Raw genomic sequence first — 22,981 nt, 5'->3', positions numbered from 1 at the left:
CAGGTGTATAAGTTTGGTTGAATGGAGGTCACATGATCAGTAATGGTCATTGTTTCATTTGTAATAATGCCAATTTTCATACAAAACGTATTAAGAGCTATTGTTTCATTGCAACTCATAGGTCGCTTTTTAGAAAAAGTGGTACATATATTCTATCTTAGTTTAATTATCAGATTTTACATTTTCAGGAAGTAATCTGGTTTCATATTCTTTAGATTACACAAAAGTACATAGTATCTCTATTTTTAGCAACTGTCTTCTTTGAGGAAAAGAACTAGAAAGCCTTTTCCAAGATAATATTAATAAAAGTATATGCATGTTAACCTGTTAATTGCTAATGTCTTATTTAAGAAATCTTATCTGCATGAAGTCCTGGCTTCAAATTATTTCCTACATTACCTCTTATCTCTTACAATACCTTTTATCACTGGCTGATATTTGTTTTTGCCAGAGAAAATATCAGTGTCAGTTTGAAGGAACAAACAACCTTTGATGAAAAAATTCTTGACCTCAACAGAATTTTATATTTTAATTACGTTTGGTTGATATTTTGTCTTGCAGACAGTGTGTACATTGTGTACATTGTCCTTGTACTGAAAATCAAAGTCATATTTCATGACTACTCATGTTTGAACTAATGACTTTATAAATTTTCAGTTTTCTTGGTCCTAATAAGTTTCAAAAATACTACCAATCTAAAAATCAGTAATTAGACAATACCGGTAACCTGTTAAGACTTATAGAAAGACTGTTATTTCACAGATATTGTAAACTGTTATTTCACTTAGGTAATAAGATAATTTGAACAATTTTGTTATTACAGATTACGTCATTATATTCTTTCGAATTTATAAATCGAGGTTTATTAATCTTTTACCCATTGAGGATTGCTTTATTCCTCCTGTTAAACCTTGTGTGTTGTGAGGGTAGAGAATTTGGCTAAAATGATCTTTCTTTAAAACTGAAGTTTGGCTATATTATGGACATTAGAACATAATGTGTGTCTGAGTCCGGAATCGAACCTTGGCCACCTCATGAAATTTTTCCAACCTTCCTGACCATTACACCACAGAGGAATTTGTACTTAACAAGCCTTATAATTAAGGCAGTTTACTTCTGGTACCCCGTTACAAATGCTTTTCAATTTTGAATGGAAAAATTAGTAAAAATGACTACAAATGTAATTCTCAAGTGTTTCCATAACATATATACATGTAATCAGTCAGTAACTATATTATAAGTTTCAAATTCTTCTCTTTTTTTGTTGTTGTATGATCTGAGGGCCAGTTACTTACCAGGCCTGTTCCAGTAGTCCCAGTCTTTTAATGTACCTAAAAGGTTATTATTATGTTCTTGCACATTTCCAAAAACTGTGCTTTCTTAAAAGGAAATGTGAAAGATACTAGTATTTTATATTCTTCATGACTTTGTTTTTTCTTTCTAAACATAAAACTTAAATAATCTGTTCTTTTTTCATTAAATTAAGCCCAAAACGCTTTAACACTAAATATATTTTGCCATTTTGGTGACCTCTGTGGCCAAGTGGTTAAGGTCGCTGACTTCGAATCATTTACCCCTTACTGATACGGCTATTAAAGGGTGAAAAAAATTATTTGAGCCGTGCCATGAGAAAACCAACATAGTGGGTTTGCGACCAGCTGCGCAGTCTGGTCAGGATCCATGCTGTTCACTTTTAAAGCCTACTGCAATCAGAGAAAACGTTAGTGAACAGCATGGATCCTGACCGCGCAGTCTGGTCTGGATCCATGCTGGTCGCAAACCCACTATGTTGATTTTCTCATGGCACATTTGTGGAAGCCATCCAGCTGGCTTATGGAAAATTGGAGGTTCTACTCGGGGTATTTGCCCATGCCTGAATTAATGGGTTCTTCCTCCATCATTAGAAGTGGAAATGTTGCTGTATGACCTCAGTTAGGCTGGTGTGATTCTAAACCCGTTAAAGAACAAAACTTAATATCACATCTTCTTATATATCACAAATTTCAAAGAGAATTTACAAATATATATTCAAGCAGCTATATGTTGCTGCAACACTTTAGTTGTAAATTCTAGCTTTAATGCTGAAATGTCATTTAGAAATCTTTTGTGTTTGATATATATAACTTATAAAATTACCTACTACAAAACCTACTGTCTATTTACTTTAACAATAAAATTCAGTTCCACAAGACTTTAGGTATTATTCCCTTTGTCCTTCCAGCCTTTGAACAGGTCATGTTTGAATACTAGATTTATATCTAAATATGGAAATTGAAGATTTATCCAGCTTAATTTTATATAGGGTTATCTATATGTAAACACTAATAAAAATTAGCATGTAGGTGTCCATTACATTCCATTTACTAGATCAGAGAATGAATTATTTAAATTTGCATATACTTTTGTATATAACAGGTACAAGATAAAAAAAGAATGAAGTATTTAAATTTGCATGTATCACAAGATGCATGATAAAAATGTAAGCATGTTAACTTACTACATGCTTATCTTTTCATGTTTTGTATGTCTCTATATTTGAGTTTTTAAATGGTTCTAAATGTTGAAATTATGAATTTCAAAGTTTATATTATAAACAATAGATTTACCTGTATGAGAAAAGATACCTTATCATATTTCAGTGACTGTCTTTTACTTGATTATTAATACTTCTGCTACTGTCAGTTCAAAGAAGAAAAATTACCTCTGTCAATCTCAGAATTTTCTTTGTACACAAATGATGTGCCTAACGAAACAAAAAATATAATTAGTTTTAATCCTCTAACAGAATTCAATATGTAAAACACTTTGTTAAGGACAATGGGTAACAGAAAACTGCCACAAAAATTGAAAGTATGAAAAGTAAAGGACTAGAAAAGTAATTTAAAAGTAAATTTTATTTGTGAAACTGTGATCATCAGCTTTGTAGAGCTAAAATTTGAGTGATGCTACTTCACTTTAAAGCTACTCAACCACAGTTTTGGTGAACTTTTTCAACATGTTCATTTCCACCAAGTTTGGTATGACACTGAAAAATGATAAAGTGGGTGAAAATAAGAGAAATTGGTAAAATTGCAAGAAGAATGTAAATTTTCAGCATTATTTCAAAAGCGTTGCAACAGTTTACTGCCTTCTGCATAATATTTTTGGTTATTTATAAGAATATCTTCCAATGTCAATAAGTTTGTACCACTAGTCACTGTCAGAATACTCACTTTTTATGGACTTTTAGGGAAATTATTTTTTTGCCTAAAATGTGTGGGTTAGTCCTTTTAAAACCAATTATACCTTATCCCAAGCAGTTTCCTCACCAGGTACCAATTTGCAAGTAAGACAACTATGGGTAAAGTGCCTTGCCGAAAGATGCATCATAATCTAAATGGGTGCCACAAATCAGACCCAGGGCCTTCACCTCCTGTGCTCTTTCAAAAACAAGCATGCTTTGTTAAAGTATCTTTTTAGCTCGACTTTTCGAAGAAAAAGTAGAGCTATTGTACTCGCCCGGCGTCGGCGTCAGCGTCACCGTTGGTTAAAGTTTTTGATAAAGTCAAATATCTCTGTTACTATCAAAGCTATTGACTTGAAACTTAAAATAGTTATTTACTATCAAAGTCTACACCAGGAGAAACAATCCCCATAACCTGTTTCAATTTTGACAGAATTATGCCCCTTTTTAACCTAGAATTTTTGGTTAAATTTTTTGATAAAGTCAAATATCTCTGTTACTATCAAAGCTATTGACTTGAAACTTAAAATACTTATTTACCATCAAAGTCTACCCCAGGAGAAACAATCCCCATAACTCTGATTTGAATTTTGACAGAATTATGCCACTTTTTAACTTAGAATTTTTTGTTAAAATTTTTGATAAAGTCAAATATCTCTGTTACTATTAAAGCTTTTGACTTGAAACTCAAAATAGTTATTTACTATCAAAGTCTACACCAGGAGACACAATTCCCATAACTCTGTTTGAATTTTGACAGAGTTATGTCCCTTTTTTTACTTGGATTTTTTTTTCAATGGCAAAGCTCTAATTCAGAGTCAAGCACTGAGAAAAGTTGAGCGCGCTGTCTTATGGACAGCTCTTGTTTTTAAAAGGTGATTAGAAAATTTCTCCATTCTTTGTCTATATATTAAATTTTTGTATATGGTAATAAATGTCTGCTAATTACGTATTAATTTAATCGAGATGTTTACTTTATGTAACACTTTTGAAGCATGTAAATATATGATTACAAGTACAATAAAACATGTGTAGCTATATTATATGAGTGTTGTGACACCTCAGACACTTGTTGAAATACAGAGGTAAATCCAGCATGTCTCTGGACAAGTACGAAATCACTACCTCTCAATAAACAATTAAAAAACACAACTTAAACTAACATTTGCTGTACATGTATGTACATATATGTACATGTACCTGGACAAGTATGAAATAAAACAGTTGAAAAAGAAAAACTTTAAGTGACATTTTCAGTACATGTACTTGGACACGTATAAAATTACAACTTCTCTATTTAAACAATTAAAAAACAAAACTTTAACTAACCTGGACATTGAAGAATGAAATCTTATCCTCTCTATAAATAATTAAAAAAACAAAAAAACAGTTTTAACTCTCATTTTTAGCTCATCTGATTTTTTGAAAAAAAATGATGAGTTATTGTCATCACTTGAGCGGTTGTCGGCGTCGGCGTCGGCGTCTGCGTCGGCGTTGCCTGGTTAAGTTTTATGTTTAGGTCAGCTTTTCTCCTAAACTATCAAAGCTATTGCTTTGAAACTTGGAATACTTGTTCACCATCATAAGCTGACCCTGTATAGCAAGAAACATAACTCCATCTTGCTTTTTGCAAGATTTATGGCCCCTTTTGTACTTAGAAAATATCAGATTTCTTGGTTAAGTTTTATGTTTAGGTCAACTTTTCTCCTAAAGTATCAAAGCTATTGCTTTGAAACTTGGAATACTTGTTCACCATCATAAGCAGACCCTGTACATCAAGAAACATAACTCCATCTTGCTTTTTGCAAGATTTATTGCCCCTTTTGGACTTAGAAAATCAGTTTTCTTGGTTAAGTTTTATGTTTAGGTCAGCTTTTATCCTAAACTATCAAAGCTATTGCTTTAAAACTTGCAACACTTGTTCACCATCATAAGTTGACCCTGTATAGCAAGAAACATAACTCTGTCCTGCTTTTTGCAAGATTTATGGCCCTTTTGGACTTAGAAAATATCAGATTTCTTGGTTAAGTTTTATGTTTAGGTCAACTTTTTCTCTTAAACTATCAAAGCTATTGCTTTGAAACTTGCAACACTTGTTCACCATCATAAGCAGACCCTGTACAGCAAGCAACATAACTCCATCCTGCTTTTTGCAATAATTATTGCCCCTTTTGGACTTAGAAAATCATTTTCTTGGTTGAGTATTATGTTTAAGTCAACTTTTCTCATAAACTATCAAAGCTATTGCTTTAAAACTTGCAACAGTTTTTCACCATCAGAAGTGGACACTGTACATCAAGAAACATAACTCTATCCTGCTTTTTGCAAGAATGATGGCCCTTTTTAGACTTAGAAAATCATGGGTAGGACAATATTTCTATTACACAAAAAAAATCAGATGAGCGTCAGCACCCGCAAGGCGGTGCTCTTGTTTTAACATATACCCAAACAAGAATGAAATAACAAGCTTTCTATGAATAATTTGTATAAGAACAACATTAACTAACATTTTCTGTACATGAACTGTGACAAGTATGAAACCACATCCAGTCTATAAATAATTGAAAAAACTTTTAAGTGTTTTCAACTAACATTTTCTGTAAAACCAATGATTTCTTTGGAAAAATTAAATCCATACTAGAAGGGTATGGCACCCTGCTTTTTTTTTCAAACACCACCCTTGTACCAGTACTTTTCAGCAGATTTGCCTTTTCCTTACTGTAAGTCTCATTCTTCTCTTTTTCAGCAAAGGGTATTCGATGACCTTGGTCGTGGTGTGCTTGATAATGCGTGGAAGGGGTACAATTGTTCCTTGTTTGCCTATGGTCAGACAGGCTCAGGAAAGTCTTATTCTATGGTCGGTTATGGGGCCAACAAGGGTATTGTCCCGATCTTCTGTGATGAGATATTTAAAGGCATTGAGGAGAAAAGAAAAACTGCAGGGAAAGATGAAGATTATCAGGTATGTGAATCTCCTTATATTTTTACCCAATATTTATAGATCTATGCAGTCAGAGGACATTCGTACTTTTACCCTATAGATATATTATAACGATGTTACTGCTAGTGTGAACTGAAGAAAAAGTTATGACTTATGTATAAATTTCACTCAGTGCCTGAATCCTGGCCTTGTGACAAGTGTATACAAAGTTCTGTGCTGTCTGCCTTGTGACAAGTACTTAGAATTGCTGGGCTCTCGGCCTTTTGACAAAATTAATGCTTACACATGTTAGGCTCCTTACCTTGAAATGAGTGCTTGCACAGAGCTGGGCTTCACTCCTTCCAGCCATCCGACCAGTGCTTACTCACTACAGACCTACAATTTGCTCAGTGTAGATATAAATGTGTGAGTGCCTGTGTGCATATATTTCAAATTATTTATTGCATTATATAACTTTTTGTCATGACTATAATTATGTATTTTATTACTATGTTAATTTGAAAGTCTACACTGTTGTAAATATTGTATATATGATGAGGCTCACAGGGAAGATCGGGTTACCTGACTGTGTTGCCTCTTTAAATAAAGTCTTTATTATTATTATTATTATTATAATTATTATAATCGGTCGACTTTGATTAGTCGAGCGGAGACCAGTCCACGATAGTTTGCATATTTGATAATCGTAGGCGGAGACTGCTTCTGCAGCCACCGTTGAAATTATGGATAAATGGGCGGGGTTAAACTAATAGGACGGTTTACGACCCGTTAATCAGTACACATGGAAAGTTGTTTATTGCAAGCTACAACCGAGTAAACGACCAGATGTTGATGATTTTGTTGGGGAGTTTTGTAAATTATACAATTACCGGGCTACTGATGCTTCAAATTTATGGTTGCCCGGCGGGCTTCCGCCAGTATTTTTTTGGTAGCCCGACGAAAATTTCTGGTAGCCCGCGGGCTCCGGGCGATTGATTTGTCGGACACTGTATAATATAATGTAAATGTTCTTGATTGTGAAACCAGTGTTGTAAGCAGAAATGTACACTGTTACGGAAAGCACAGTTGAAGGTATTGATTGGTCAGTTAAAGTTGTTATTGCATTATTTTGCAGGTATCACTGAGTATGTTGGAGATCTACAATGAACAAGTACGTGACTTGCTCAATGCAAAGACAATGACAGTGAAAGGTGGTCTTAAAGTCAGGCAGCATCCATCAAAAGGATTTTATGGTATAGATATTGAGTTTCTCTTGTCATATACTTTGGACTATCAGCAATTCACTACTGTAACATTAGATATAAAATATTGTCCTTCCTAATGAGGTAAACAAGAGTGTTTGTGACTAGGATAATTATTAGTGGACTGTAGAAAAATAACATTTTGTGGTTACATGTAGTATGTCAAAGGTCAAAGTCAAACTAACAAAAAAGAAAGAATGAAAATTACTTCTGAAGTTTTAGAATGTTTTGTTAAATTTTATAAGATTGCTTAAAGTAATGAGTTTATGTGACATAGATATTGGTTCAGAAGGTTGAATGGTAGACTTGCAAGTGTATAGATAATTATAATATATTTAATACACCAAGGGTAAAAATACAGTAAACTCTTTTTCTAAATAAGTTAATAAGTACTTCAATGTTTCAAATTTTAAAAGAATGAATAAAATTCATTTTACCTTTTAAATAGAGTTTTCACTTTTGTTGTCCTAAATAAGTATATAACCAGAAAATCAATGTATCCAAAGAAATTATGAATCTGCTATTGCCTTGACATAATCCATCAGATTATGTAAAAATTAACTCTCCAAAAGAAAACTTCCTCTTATTGGAATAGATGGGTTCTTTTGTACATTTAAATGTTTTTATGTGGAAATGTCCATTCTTTTGTTATTTATAGTTGAGAACTTGACAGCATGTGGGGTAAACAGTTACAAGGAAATTGACGGGAAGATCAATGATGGAACCAGAAATAGAACTGTGGCAGCCACCAACATGAATGCTACTAGTAGGTCAGTATAACTTGTGAATAAGTTGCACTTTTCCAGCTCGCTTAGCTCAATAGGGAGAGGGCAGATCTATGGATTTTGGGTCTAGAGTTTGATTCCTGGCAGAGGCATATGTTTTCCATGACAATTTGATAAATGACATTGTGTCTGAAATCATTCATCCTTCACCTTTGATTCATTTGGAGGAGAAGTTGGCAGTTACTTGTGGAGAACAGCTTAGTACTGGTACAGAATCCAGGAACACAGGTGAGGTTAACTGCCCATTATTACATAACTGAAATACTGTTGGAAAAAAGATGCTACTGATTAACCCCAAACAAACAAACAAACTTTCCTGCTATATGTTATACTGAACTGGAGGCATTTACTATGTCAGTGCCTACAACTGAAATAAGGAGTAGACTTGTGTCTTAAATAATTTGCCCTCCAGCACTGATTCCTGTGGAGAAGTTGGCAATTACTTGCAGAGAACATGTTAATACTGGTACAGAATCCAGGAAAACCTGCTAGGTCAGCAGCAAGCTGTTACATAACAGAAATACTGTTGAAAAATAGTGGTAAACCCAAAACTAACAAGACAAAACATTATCACAATATGCATTGTCATACATGTGTTCTTGAGGCAAGTTATTCATAACAAAAAAAATTATTAATACAATATGAATATATTTCTTATTTGTGTATTTCAGTCGTGCACACACCATTGTAGCAATTACATTCACACAGAAACAGCCAAATGAGACAGGACAAAGTATGACCAGAACATCTACAGTCAACCTTGTAGATCTTGCTGGCAGGTATGTACCTTGTCCCCTTGATATTAATCTGTCAAAGATACGTCTATTGAAAAAACTATTCTATGAATGCCCTGCAAAGTACTTGTATTAGAATGAGTTATGTAAATTGGGTCAAAAGTATATTAAGTAATGTATTGACTGTCTCTTCTCTTTTGTAGTGATTCATATTTGAGGATTTTATTGGAATATTTGCCCATTACTATTGAAGTGGTTTATTCTTATTACCTCCCTTTTATATGTCTAATTTGTCAAGTCATCTGTTATATTGCCAAAAAGGTTTTCTAGCATTACATTTAATGTGATAGATCTAACTCATTTGATTACTTCTAAGTGAATTTTTCTATCAGATTTTTTGAATAGTCCCAAATTTCATTGAAAGGAGAGACAACTTATGCGTGTATACAATTCTTTGATATTTTGTTCCTGAGAATTTAATATAATTACCATTTGAAAAATGAACCAACTTTCAGTGAGAGAGCTGACTCTACAGGAGCTACAGGAGACAGATTAAAGGAAGGATCAGCTATCAATCAGTCTCTCAGTTCCCTGGGAAATGTCATCAAGGCACTTGCTGATCAGTCTATGGGAAAAAAGAAAGTTGTCGGTAAAGTTTTAGAATAACTATAAACATATGTTATAAAGAAAATTTCCGAGTTCAACTTTGGTTCCCTATGTTATGTTGTGAAAAGATATTGAAAAACTAGTCTGTTTGCATTGATACTAAAAGCTGTTTGTAAAAAATAAAAGCAACATAGACATTTAATTATAGAGACACGCCACACAGATGGTTCAACAATAGAGAGACAGAACAAATATCTATTTTATTTTTACGGAAATGAGCATAAATGAAAATATACTGTTGTCTTGTTACAGTTCCATACAGAGACTCTACATTGACAAGACTGTTACAGAATGCTCTTGGTGGCAACAGCAAAACAATTATGGTAAGGGTGTAACCTATTTATCTTAAACTTCAATAGAACACCAATAGCTTCAGGTCTCAATGGGATGAGCAAAATATTGCCTAGAGTTTCAGCTTAACCAAACAGAAAATACAAGGAATACAGCCAGGAACCACTTTTGCATTTTTCAGATGAGCTGGAATGCTTGAGCCATCTATGTTAAATTTAGGGATGTTTCTCTGTGTTTACTATAATTGGACTTTCAGTGATTTTTGGGATGAAAACTCCATATTTCTGTGTGTTTTTTGTTTTTGTTTCTGTTAATAAGAGGTACAGAAGAAAATGGAAACTAGTAACAAAGATGACAAGATGCATTTGTACATTGAGACTAAATCAGTGTTTATTTTATAAATATAAATTAGATAATTACAAGATACGTTCGTGTTTTTAGATTGCTGCCCTAAGTCCTGCTGATATAAACTATGAGGAAACACTGTCAACACTCAGATTTGGTATGTTACTTTTATTGCTGTGTAATTAGAAATTCTTGGAAAGGATTTATTTTTGCTATATTCGCTGACTGTCCATATTTGTGAAAGTGTATAAAGTTGATGTAATTTATACAAATTGCCCTGTTTGTCACAAAAAAACCCCAACATCACAAATATTTTACTGTGTGAACTAATTGCAATTTCAGTTATTGAAGACTTTTATCTTCTCAGAAATGTATAATTCTATAAAATTTCACTGCAAAAATGTGATGTAAAGTAATTGAAAAGGTACTGTAGATTGGATGTAAATCATAGTGGTTTTATTTTTACTTTCGTTCATGTGCACAGCAACTGAATTTGTAATTGTTAAGCTAGTACTCTAACCAGTCCAGCTTTACAGAGGAAATTATTAGCAATGTGAATACTGCTTTTTATCATAAAATGAAGGCAATTTGAAAAAATAAAATCTATATAATGATTGTTATTATAAACTGTTAACAGCTGACAGAGCAAAGGCCATCAAAACAACTGCCACTATCAACGAGAGTCCAACAGACAAGCTAATCCGTGAATTGAGAGAAGAGAACGCTAAACTCATGGAAATGTTAAAGTCAGGAGGAGTGGTAATGGCCCCTGCTGGCGGCAGTGGAGGATCATCAGACGGTACGTACGGTATTCTCCTTAATGGTGAAATAGCATATCACGCAAACACTTTGCTTCATGCACACTGTGATATGAATACCATATTAGAATGCTGTATAAAAAGGATTATTTGCTAGCAAATTTTCCGTTTGTTTTTACACATTTTAAAATGTAATATTCTTTTCCATTATGTCTCCCACCACGCAGTGGTGTGGGAGACATATTGATTTACTCATGTGTGTGTGTGTGTGTGTGTGTGTGTGTGTCTGTCACAAAGCTTGTCCGCACCCTAGGTCGAACATTTCTCATCTAATCTTCACCAAACTTGAACAAAATATGTATGCCAATAAGTCCTCGGTCAAGTTCGATAACTAGCCAAATCAGCCCAGGCACTTCGGAATTATGGCTCTTAAAACTTGTTTTTGATAATCAAAGCACTCAAAGTCTGATAAGGCTGTTGAGGTCTTGGTGTATGGTTGACTCATATACTACTATTCAGATGATTAGGCAGTTGCGGGAGACATGCACTTTTCTTAAAAGCAGCTCTAGTTTATATCTTATTTTTTGTATGTAGATTAATTTGATATCTTCTTACATAATTATAATTTTGTTTAGTTTAAAAAATTATCATTTAGTAAAATGCATGCACAATAAATCTGATATATAAAGTTCATACAGGATTTAATTGAGTAGAAAGCTTTTACAGTAAAGTACTGCTTGCTAATGGTTGCAAGGGGAAGAGCCAAATGCTGTAGTTATCTCGGGTTTCAAGCAATGTAAGGAAAATAGCTGGGGACTACGAGTTGCTCAAGCAAGTCTGGATACTTGAACCATTGTTGCTGAAGACAGCAGCCTTTTGCTGTAGCATCATTTTGCTGTAGCTTGTTTAGAATTGCTAATGGTTTTGTTTGACGTGCATTGCTGCTTTTGTGTTCTTTATCATGTTTAGTAATTGTGAATGATAACAACAACAATCCGACATTTCTATACTTATAGATCATGGTACGTTGCAGCAAAGAGTATTTATATTATCTATTTATATACATGTGATAACTTACTCTTTTTATGCTTGGGAGAAATATAGCAACACATTACAAAGGTTTGGATTTTAACTTCATATGCTGTGAAATAACTTTTTTGGGGTGGGGGCTAATTTTCATTGATTTCATAGTTGCTATAATCTATGAAAATAAATCCAAACAAATAAGCAAATTTTCCATTTATTTTGTCTTTAAAATTTGAAATTGAGGAATTCATGTCCCCAAAAATTGGTCATGTTTGCTGAAACCATGAAATTTTATTCCCATGAAATTAAATGATTTCTCAATACTTGCTGGAAATCTTTATGAACATAGTAAAAAGCATCTGGATAAAAATTGTCATGACTCATTACACATAAATGTTTATGGGTTTGAATTTCAGATTTGGGGTTTAAATGTGTTGTCTAATTTCAGAATATAAATTTTGTCTCCACAGATGCTATAAAATCATACTGATACCCTTTACAAATACAGAAAAATTTACTCTTTGGGGGAAAAAAAGATTTTTTTTAACACCTAGACTAGTCAGTGGAGAGTTTACTTGGATGATTTTTCAATGACTGAAAAATAAGTTAAAGAATAAGATATTACATGTATACAATCTATATCGTACTATTCTGATCATTATCTGTAACAGGGAAATAGACCAGTTGAAAAGCAAGGGCTATCAAATTTACTACATAACGTATTGGAAAAACTTGACCTTGCAGAATATTTTTATCTTGCATTCTAATACAAATCAGTTTGTTTTCCTTTAAAAAAAAATATGTCTGAAAGTGTTTCGTAATGATGCAGTAAAATTCCTGCATAGCTGAAATCCAAAACAATGATTTTATTCTGCAATAAAATCGCTGTTTAGGATATTTTATTTCATAAACATTAAAACCCAAACTTTATTTTTTTTTAAATAACTGGAAGAACATTTTGTTTCATTTGAAATTATCATTTTCTCTGTTATAGTAATATCTGACTATAGTAAACACTGCCTTTCTCTGGACTAGTATTCAGAATTGATGTACACTTGTATAGACAGTGGCATAGCTGCAATTAGGCACAATTCTTAGCATTTTTCTGTGAAATTGTTCAAGATGGGATTCTTTTTCTAAAATACTTCTAAGAACCCCTATAAAGGTTCTGCCTTTGTATATTTCAGTGTCCAGCTGTATCACTAGTTCAGATTTTTATAGATATAGCTCTGAGGAAATATTTCCAAATTCTTTTTGCTCAGATCAGTTGTAGCTTACTTTTCAATTATTCTGTATTAATATACTTTATAGACAGAATAAGTAGCCATGAAAAAAAACTGCAAAAACTTCTTGGACATTTTCCATTAACATAGGAAAGTCACTTATCTTTGAGAAGTTCAAGTTTTCATATTTCAGCTACACATTTAGGTGTTTAGTCTATGCTATTTCATTCAAATTTCATTGAAACCTCAAAGGTTTCTATAACATGACAGAGTTTATTGTTTGGTAACAAGTGGCCCCACATTAAAATTGGTTTCATCAGCATTGAATTTGAAGTCTATGGTTGTCACTATTCCTGTTTTCTTTCTATTTTGGTTGAAGTCATCCTCATCTACTTAGTATATTATACTGATATGAATATGTAATTATGACTGATAAGAATTGACATTAATAATTTCAATAGTCAGACACTTGCCCTTATTTTATACATGCTCTACTACACAGCTCAGCTGATTGAACATAACAGAAAGTTATACATATGTCTACATTACCTGTCTGTGTGCCAGTGAAAAATGCATATTCATTTTCAGCTTGTATAATCTTTACCTTGAATATTTGAAGAATAGGTACAGCTATTGCTCTTTCAGTCAGCTTCCTGATGTTTTAAGTTTTTATTATGTAAGCAAGTAACTCAGTAACCACTTGTGGAAAATGTATTGAAACTTTACACATTTGTTCACAGTAGGTTCAGTAACTCTGCTTTTGCTATTTTACACAGTTATGCCTCCTTTTTTGACTTGGCAACTTTACGATAAGTTCTCATATGTAAGCTGGTATCACAGTAACTACTAGATGAAATGGATTAATCTGACATGCATTGTATTTGTTCCATTACTCTAGACTTGTTTTGCATTTTCACAAAATTATTCCACCTTTTTCAACTGAGCAATTTACTTTGTTTTAATATGTTGTTTCATTTAGCATCATAAGAGAGGAAAATTCTATGACTCAGAATTGTTGACCTTTTTGTACTTGTTTATGTCCATGTTTTTGTTATTTTAACTTTTATTAGTGACAAGACTTTTGAATGGTCAAGCATTGCTGTCCTTCAACAGCTCTTGTTTCAAAAAATTGAAAGGCTATTGTAGTAACTTGATCATAGGTGTGCTCTATTTTGGTTAAGGTTTTTGTTTCTGTCCACTTTTTTTGAAAACAGTTTACTGTGTAAGCTATAGATTTGAAATTTTAAACCCTAGTTTATCAACATATGTAGACTTAAGTAGGTCAAGAACCTTAACTCAGATTTTTAGTGTTGCAGTACAATTGTAAAGCTCAGCATGCTATAAAATGTTGGTCATAGTACGTCGGCAATAAAACTTGGGTCAATTTTATTCCAATATGTCCATAGAGAATTAAATTTCAATTGTATGTGTATCATAAAATTATAATTATATTGCTGCAAAAGTCACATTAAGATAAAACAAAATCATAAAATTTGCACTATATGAAATCACGAAATATATTTATGTTTGTTTGTGGTAGTAGTAAACACTGTTACAAAATGAATACACTGTTTTATAGTGATTTTTGTGTGCAAAACATTTTGTGCTGAAAATGAGACACTGTTTCAGGAGTTAATGGTTTCATGCTTTAAGTACCAACTAATATCAATTTAGTTCTTTGATAGTTACAATGGAATAAAATCTGTTGTCATATTTTCTTCAGAATCTGTTTTAACAATTAAGTTAGTGTTAGTGTGCATTAACAATACAGCTTTGTTTTCATTCTATGAAAGATTTTAACTGATTTTTTATAATTCTGGAGAATAATGCATTAATAGACTACTGTGCATTACTGAAAGAGTTAGTTATTGTGGCTTAATATGGTTTTGAAGATAGATGATGAAAGTACTGAGTTGCTATGGCAACAGTATTTTCAGTGTTCTGGATATGGTAGGTCTTTAGATATTAGCAATTCAGAAAACTTTGAATCAAGTTTTGTTTATAGAAATGTTTTACTATCTTTTAGATAAAGTCACATTTCTTAAAAACACTTCAGTATAATAAGTAAAACTATCAGTTTGTCTGAAGGATTTATTATTATGTCTTTTTGATTTTCAAATATGTAGTGCACACAATATGTGAGTGCTTTCTATAAATCATCTTTTATAATAGAATGCTGGTCAAAGACCCAAGGTCATAAAACTGAGATAGAAACCAGTCTCAAAATGCAAGCTTGCCATTGGTCAGTTCCAACATTGTGCTGTGTAACAACCAATGAGAAGCTGAAGTTTTAGGACACTGGTCTCAAAAACTCAGTTTCATTACCTTGGACCCAAGATCAACAGCTGTCATCAACAGTTAAATTAGAAAACACAATGTTTGACTCCTTTCCTATTCTGCAGAATGTTAGTCAGGTAAAAAAGAAAAGTTAAATTTTTTGTTTGGTGTCTTTTGTAGAGGTGGAGGAGATGAAGAGACAGATGGAGGAGGAGTTACGCAAGAAAGAGGAGGAGCTTGAAAATCTCACAAAATCGTATGAGCAGAGAATGGCAGAAGCTTCACAGTCTGGGACGGTAAATATGTGTTTAGCTTGATTGTCAACTCAAAACAGTTTAAATAATTACTGTATAATTTAAAAGCCCGTATTTTCTTTGTTTAAGCTGTGATGGACTCGGTAAAATATAAATTGGACTATTTACATATACCAAATCAAAAAGATTTTTTTAGAAAATAGATACTGTGAAATCATTTAATTTCGTGGGCATGGAATTTCATGGTTTGGACCAAAACGGCAATTTCGTGGGGATATGAATTTGTGGATTTCAACTTTTGAACATAAAATGAATGGGAATTTTACTTGTTCATTGGGATTAAATTTTGTGGATTGACTCAACCACGAAATCCACGAAAATTAGTCCCCCACGAATATTAATGATTTCACAGTATTTTTTTTTTAGGTAAGACAGTTTTACATGAGTGAGATTATAAGATTCTTTCACTGGTTGTAGGTGCAGATGGGAATATCCGGCCTTGAGGGTAACTGTTTAGGCGGTAACGAGGCTCCTTGCCGAGTTACCGCCTAAACAGTTACCCGAGAGCCGGATATTTCCATCTGCACCTATAACCAGTGACAGAATCTTTTTCTTGCATACCGATTTCAAGCAATAATAATAAAAATAAAATCAATCGAACGACTGTCTTTTTAGAACTATTTCATATGGCAGTGTATTTAAACAAAGCGCGGGAAACCAACGTCCGTAAACAGGAAAGACGTCACGACGTTTCAAAATAAATAACAATGTTTAGTTCCAGTTTTGTTTTATCAGTTGCAGCGTAACGTTATGAATTTTTGATAAAATAACGTGATTTGAATCGAGAAATATACTATCAGGAACCAATAGGAACTGTCAAGGTATTGAATTTTTATTCCGTTTTTTAAATAAAATATATATTACTACATAAATCTTCTACATATATGTAGTTCGTAATACGTCATTTACAGCACGAGAGTCATCTTACACCCGGGGGTGTAAGATGGATTTTTCCAGCACCGATAAAGATACCGGAAATCCCCGTCTGGTATGCAAGAATTGCTGAGCTTCTTAGAAAACAAAATATTTAAAGAGAGGTTAAAACAAGATTTGATGATCTCAAACAAAAACTGAGGAAAGTATTTCCTAAACATTTATATAGACTTGAAACTACTGCAGGGAACAGTTCAGATGCATCAAAAAGAGGAAGGGGACAAGAAAGTGATACCTCATTTCTGGAACCTGAATGAGGATCCAGCCCTTACTGGCATGATTGTTCACTTTGCTAAACCAGGTAACTATATCATGATTGTTCACCTCCCTTAACCAAGTAACTATATCCAGCCTTTACAGACATGATTGTTCCTTTTCCTTAACCAGGTAACTATATCCAGCCCTTAATGGTACAATTGTTTACCTCCCTAAACCAGGTAACTAAATCCAGCCCTTAATGGCATGATTGTTCTCTTCCCTAAAGCAGGTAACTAAATCCAGCCCAAACTCGCATGATTGTTTACCTCTCTAAACCAGGTAACTAAATCCAGCCCTTAATGGCATGATTGTTCACTTCCCTAAACCAGGTAATTAAATCCAGCCCCGACTTGCATGATTGTTCACCTCCCTAAACTAGGTAACCATATCCAGCTGTTTATGACATGTTTGTTTACCTCCCAAAATCAGGTAACTAAGTCCAGCCCTTAATGGCATGATTGTTCACTTCTCTTAACCAGGTGACTAAATCCAGCCCTGACTTGCATGACTGTTCACCTCCCTGAACCAGGTAACCATATTCAGCCCTTTCTAGCATGATTGCTCACCACTCTAAACCAGGTAACTAAATTCAGCCCTTACTTGCATGATTGTTTACCTCCCTAAAGCAGGTAACTAAATCCAGCCCAAACTCGCATGATTGTTTACCTCCCTAAACCAGGTAACTAAATTCAGCCCTTACTTGCATGATTTTGTACCTTCCTAAACCAGGTAACTATGTCCAGTTCTTAATGGCATGATTGTGAGCCTCCCTTAACCAGGTAACTAAATCCAGCCCTGACTGGCATGATTGTTCACGTTCATAAACCAGGTAACCATATCCAGCCATTAATGGCATGATTGTTAACCTCCCTAAATCAGGTAACTAAATCCAGTCCTTGTATGATTGTTCACCTCCCTAAACCAGTTAACTGAATTCAGCCCTTACTTGCATGATTTTGTACCTTCCTAATCCAGGTAACTATGTCCAGCCCTTAATGGCATGATTGTTAACCTCCCTTAACCAGGTAACTAAATCCAGCCCTGACTGGCCTGATTGTTAACCTCCCTTAACCAGGTAACTAAAGCCCTTAATGGCACATTTGTTCCCTTCTTTAAACTGATAACCATATCTAGCCTTTTACGGCATGATTGTTCACCTTCTTAAACCAGGTAACCATATCAAGCCCTTAATGGCATGATTGTTCACCTCCCTAAACCAGGTAACTATAACCAGCCCATAATGGCATTGTTTACCTCCCTAAACCAGGTAACTAAATCTAGCCCTTAATGACATGATTGTTAACCTCCCTAAGCCAGGTGACTATATCCAGCCCTTAACCTTTATCCTGCTAAATTTCTAAAATGGACTGGTCTATCATTCAATTTGGACAATACCATTTATCATTCCAAGGGGTCACAAAGGCAGAATCACTTGCCGCCAGCAGGCTAAAGGTCAATGACATGATTGTTATTCTCCCTAAACCAGGCATGCTTGTCCACATCTGTAAACCTGCTAACTATATCCAGCCCTTAATGGCATGCTTGTCCACATCTGTAAACCTGCTAACTATATCCAGCCCTTAATGGCATGCTTGTCAACATCTGTAAACCTGCTAACTATATCCAGCACTTAATGGCATGATTGTTTACTTCTCTAATCCAGGTCCTTTACTGTATAAATAGTTATACGATATATAACACTGTATTATATATATGACACTCAAAATGGAAGATATTTCTCTAGCTACTCTAAAGATTTACTGAATTTATGTTGATATCTAACTTCAGGTAAAAACAGATTAGGCAACAAAACTGCATCACCACCACCAGAAATTATGCTCAATGGTCTTAGGTAAGTCTTTAGGTATATACCTGTATAATATGGTATGGTTGTAATGTGCTATCACTTTCAGAAGCCATTATAGTAACCTGAAATTTTGACCAAAATAATTTGAAATTTGGAATTACGTAATTCGAAATTTGGATGTCAGAACTTGGAATACATAAATCAAAAATTTGATTCACTAAGTTGAAATTTAGGTTAATAACTAATTATTTCGTAACTTAAATTTCGACATGCATATCTTGAAATTTTGAGTTACTAAATAAAATAGACCTGGCACAAATGCTCTTCCATGCAACTAAATGTTGACATTACAGTAAAAAAATCACCAGACCATTATGATGCTTAATGCTTCAGAAGTGAATGTACAGTCAAACTTGTATACAAAACACACTTGAGAGAACTTAAAGTTGTCTTTATTCACAGATTAAATTCCAGATGTTTAAACCAGAAATGAAACTTGTGATAGTTACAGTCAGGTGGTTTCTGTTTACAGGTGTTCTGTGTTTACAGGTTGTTGCTGTTTACATGTGGTCTGTGTTAGCTTGTGGTTTTGTTTACATGTGGTCTGTGTTAGCTTTTGGTTTCTGTGTTAGCTTGTGGTTTCTGTTAACATGTGGTCTATGTTAGCTTGTAATTTTTGTTTACATGATTGTGGTCTTTATTAGCTTTTGGTTTCTGTTTACAGATGGTCTGTGTTAGCTGGTGATTTCTGATTACAGATGGTCTGTGTTAGCTGGTGATTTCTGTTTACAGATGGTCTGTGTTAGCTGGTGATTTTTGTTTACAGGTGGTCTGTGTTAGCTGGTGATTTCTGTTTACAGGTGGTCTGTGTTAGCTGGTGGTTTCTGTTTACAGGTGGTCTGTGTTAGCTGATGATTTCTGTTTACAGGTGCTCTGTGTTAACTGGTGGTTTCTGTTTACAGGTGTTCTGTGTTAGCTGGTGGTTTCTGTTTACAGGTGCTCTGTGTTAGCTGGTGGTTTCTGTTTACAGGTGCTCTGTGTTAGCTGGTGGTTTCTGTTTACAGGTGGTCTGTGTTAGCTGGTGGTTTCTGTTTACAGGTGCTCTGTGTTAGCTGATGGTTTCTGTTTACAGGTGCTCTGTGTTAGCTGGTGGTTTCTGTTTACAGGTGCTCTGTGTTAGCTGGTGGTTTCTGTTTACAGGTGCTCTGTGTTAGCTGGTATTTTGTTTATAGGTGCTCTGTGTTAAGTGATGTTTTCTGTTTACAGGTGCTCTGTGTTAGCTGGTGGTTTCTGTTTACAGGTGCTCTGTGTTAGCTGGTATTTTGTTTACAGGTGCTCTGTGTTAAGTGATGTTTTCTGTTTACAGGTGCTCTGTGTTAGCTGGTGGTTTCTGTTTACAGGTGTTCTGTGTTAGCTGGTGGTTTCTGTTTACAGGAGTTCTGTGTTAACAGTTGGTTTCTGTTTACAGATGTTCTGTGTTAACAGGTGATTTCTGTTTACAGATGTTCTGTGTTAACAGTTGGTTTCTGTTTACAGATGTTCTGTGTTAACAGGTGGTTTCTGTTTACAGGAGTTCTGTGTTAACATGTGGTTTCTGTTTACAGACGTTCTGTGTTAACAGGTGGTTTGTTTACAGATGTTCTGTATCAACAGGTGATTTCTGTTTACAGATGTTCTGTGTTAACAGGTGGTTTTTGTTTTCAGCTGTTCTGTGTGTACAGGTAGTTTCTGTTTACAGATGTTCTGTGTCTACAGTTGGTTGTTGTTTGCAGGTGTTCTGTGTTAACAGTTGACTTCTGTTTACAGGTAGTTGCTGTTTGCATATAGCTACTGTTTATAGATGGTTTCTGTTTACAGGTTGTCTTTAGCACATATTAGAATGTATTTTAGTAAACTATTTATGTATATATTGCAGCATTGCAAAGGAACATGCAGAAGTTATCAACAGCAGTGGCAGTGTTTCTATCAAACCAAACCCTGCAGCCAAGGAGATCATGGTCAATGGCACGAAGATTAACAAGGAAACCAAACTCAGTCATAATGACAGGTAATAATGTTGTTTTGTTCAGTTTTAATAATGGGGCCAGAGCATTGATGCAGAAATACACGTTGTTTCAGTCATGGACTAATACCTTGCACAACTGGCCAGCTGGATGGTTTCTTCACATTAAAGGAATTTACACCCAATCCAAATGAAGTTTGAAGCAAAGGAAACTGCCGTTAAATAGCCATGCTTTTATAAGAACAAAATAAGGATACAAAAGTCACATGTTGCAAATAGTGTATGGCACTCCATATGGTTTTGAAAAAACTGAAACAAAACATTACATTTTTGGTATACTTTATAATAAGACAAAAGCATAAGATCATTTACAATCATTGTAAAATGTTTTTTCAGAGTGTCATTTGGACCTAATCACTTGTATGTCTTCCACCATCCTCAAGATTATGCAAAGAAGGTGAATGCTGGGGAGAAGGTAGATACCCCCACATTTGACACCGCTCAGGAGGAAATTGCCAAACAATCCGGATTGATGACGGCTGGGGCTGGAACATCAAAAGGTACAGTACGATGATTATCACAAATAAATATGCCAGAACACAAATGCCAAGAAACTTGTCTACAGATAACCACTGTGTTTGTCAACAGCAGGCAACAAAATGAAAACTTATAAACCACCCTTGAATAAAGAAATCACTTTGCAAAATCAAATGGGTAATAGTACATTAAATTGATGATCAGTTATATAGCTTTTACCATATTCATTATTTGTATGAAAATAGAATTGAAACCCTCTTTACTTTTTTTAGAGTAAAAATTAAATAAAAAGGTGAAATTATAAATACATGGTATGAAGTAAGATGGATATTTTTGCATTTCTGTTAGTGTGTTATTGTCAAATCTTGCAAAGTCTGTATTAATTTTTTCATAGGAGAGAAAGATATTAGTAAGTTGTGCTTCAGTTGCTTATGTTTTGTTTGTTCTTATTGAAAGTTTGCATGTGTTAAATCGGATGCTTAACATTTCACCATATGTATATGTTTCTTCATTTGTCAATACGGTCAGAGTTTGTTCCTTGGGGTTCAAGTCATATATATGTATCCCCTTACAGGAAGTTGGAAATAATCCTAATAGAAAATATATATATGTAATAATGTATATAATTATCTTCACGTTGCATAAAACTTTGTAAGGCACGTTCATAGGCACATGCCCTGTAGCAAGTACTTTGTCAAACTGTCCGTCTGTCTGTCCACCCTCTAAGAATGCTATGTATTTTTTAACCATCAAGCCACCAAGGCCCCTTTTCCTGCATCTACAGTTGAACCTCCAGCTACAGGGTACTTTAACTTTTGGTCATGTTGTGTTTAAACTTACGGAGTCAGACTGTATAGTTAAAGTCATAAAGTTTTCTTATCTTTGAAATGTTTGTTTAATTGAACATATTGAAGAAGTTGATTTTTTCATTGAACATAATTAAAGCATTGACAAAATAATTTTAGGCAATAGAAGGTCATAGATAGAGAAACACTTGATTTTTCTCTGTCCTCGCCAAGGGCTTGCATATATTATATCCGATTTATGTAGAACCTTTTTATGATAAACACATTCAAAGATGCTTTACATACAAAGGCAGCCATTCGGGGCACCGTATTAATTTCTACCAGTACTGATATATAGCAGTCCAATGAAAAGAATATAGTGAGAGAACGCCTCCAGAACAAACAGAGAGAAATCTTGAAATACAGGCCTGCCTAGCTAACTTAGCCTAGCCCTTTGAGGATAGACAGGCTGGTTCTTTAACATGCTCGGCATATATCACAGGTACACACAAAACTGTCTCTCCTGTGAAGAACCAGTACTAGCCTCAGACTTAGGTGGGAGACACTCAAGAACATTTGAGATATTTCCATTGCCTGGAATGGGATTTTAACCTTGGACCTCTGGATTGACAGTTAAGTGTGTTACCGCTAGACCACTGGGCTATCAATTTTAGTTAGCTCATGTAGGTGGAGTACCAGACTATAGATTTAGAGTTATGAATTTCATCTCAATGTCAGATGTATTTGACAAAATATCTGTAGTCATTTATCAGCTGTCTAATTCTATACGAAGAAGTTGTCAGTTACGTATTGAAACTCGTCAGAACTTGTGCAG

At 34.2% G+C, this 22,981-nt stretch overlaps 1 protein-coding gene across 1 annotated transcript in view; it reads left to right on the top strand.

The window, feature by feature from the left end:
• The window catches only part of LOC123532800 (kinesin-like protein KIF28P), a 48,146-nt gene that overhangs the window by 5,723 nt on the left and 19,442 nt on the right, over nt 1-22,981 (top strand). Inside the window, exons 3-16 of the mRNA XM_053517461.1 lie at nt 5,970-6,185; nt 7,279-7,396; nt 8,064-8,175; nt 8,862-8,969; nt 9,440-9,573; nt 9,843-9,913; nt 10,323-10,383; nt 10,864-11,025; nt 15,691-15,806; nt 16,944-17,058; nt 18,804-18,867; nt 20,738-20,869; nt 21,221-21,384; nt 21,756-21,770. Of these exons, the coding sequence (XP_053373436.1) occupies nt 5,970-6,185; nt 7,279-7,396; nt 8,064-8,175; nt 8,862-8,969; nt 9,440-9,573; nt 9,843-9,913; nt 10,323-10,383; nt 10,864-11,025; nt 15,691-15,806; nt 16,944-17,058; nt 18,804-18,867; nt 20,738-20,869; nt 21,221-21,384; nt 21,756-21,770 (1,588 nt within the window). The remainder of the gene's footprint in view (nt 1-5,969; nt 6,186-7,278; nt 7,397-8,063; nt 8,176-8,861; nt 8,970-9,439; nt 9,574-9,842; nt 9,914-10,322; nt 10,384-10,863; nt 11,026-15,690; nt 15,807-16,943; nt 17,059-18,803; nt 18,868-20,737; nt 20,870-21,220; nt 21,385-21,755; nt 21,771-22,981) is intronic.

Source organism: Mercenaria mercenaria, chromosome 11 (genome assembly GCF_021730395.1).
Source record: "Mercenaria mercenaria strain notata chromosome 11, MADL_Memer_1, whole genome shotgun sequence".
In the NCBI taxonomy this organism is placed as follows: Eukaryota; Metazoa; Mollusca; class Bivalvia; order Venerida; family Veneridae; genus Mercenaria; species Mercenaria mercenaria.
The sequence above is the reverse complement of the archived record's forward strand: the minus strand, read 5'-3'. Positions and strand labels throughout refer to the sequence as shown.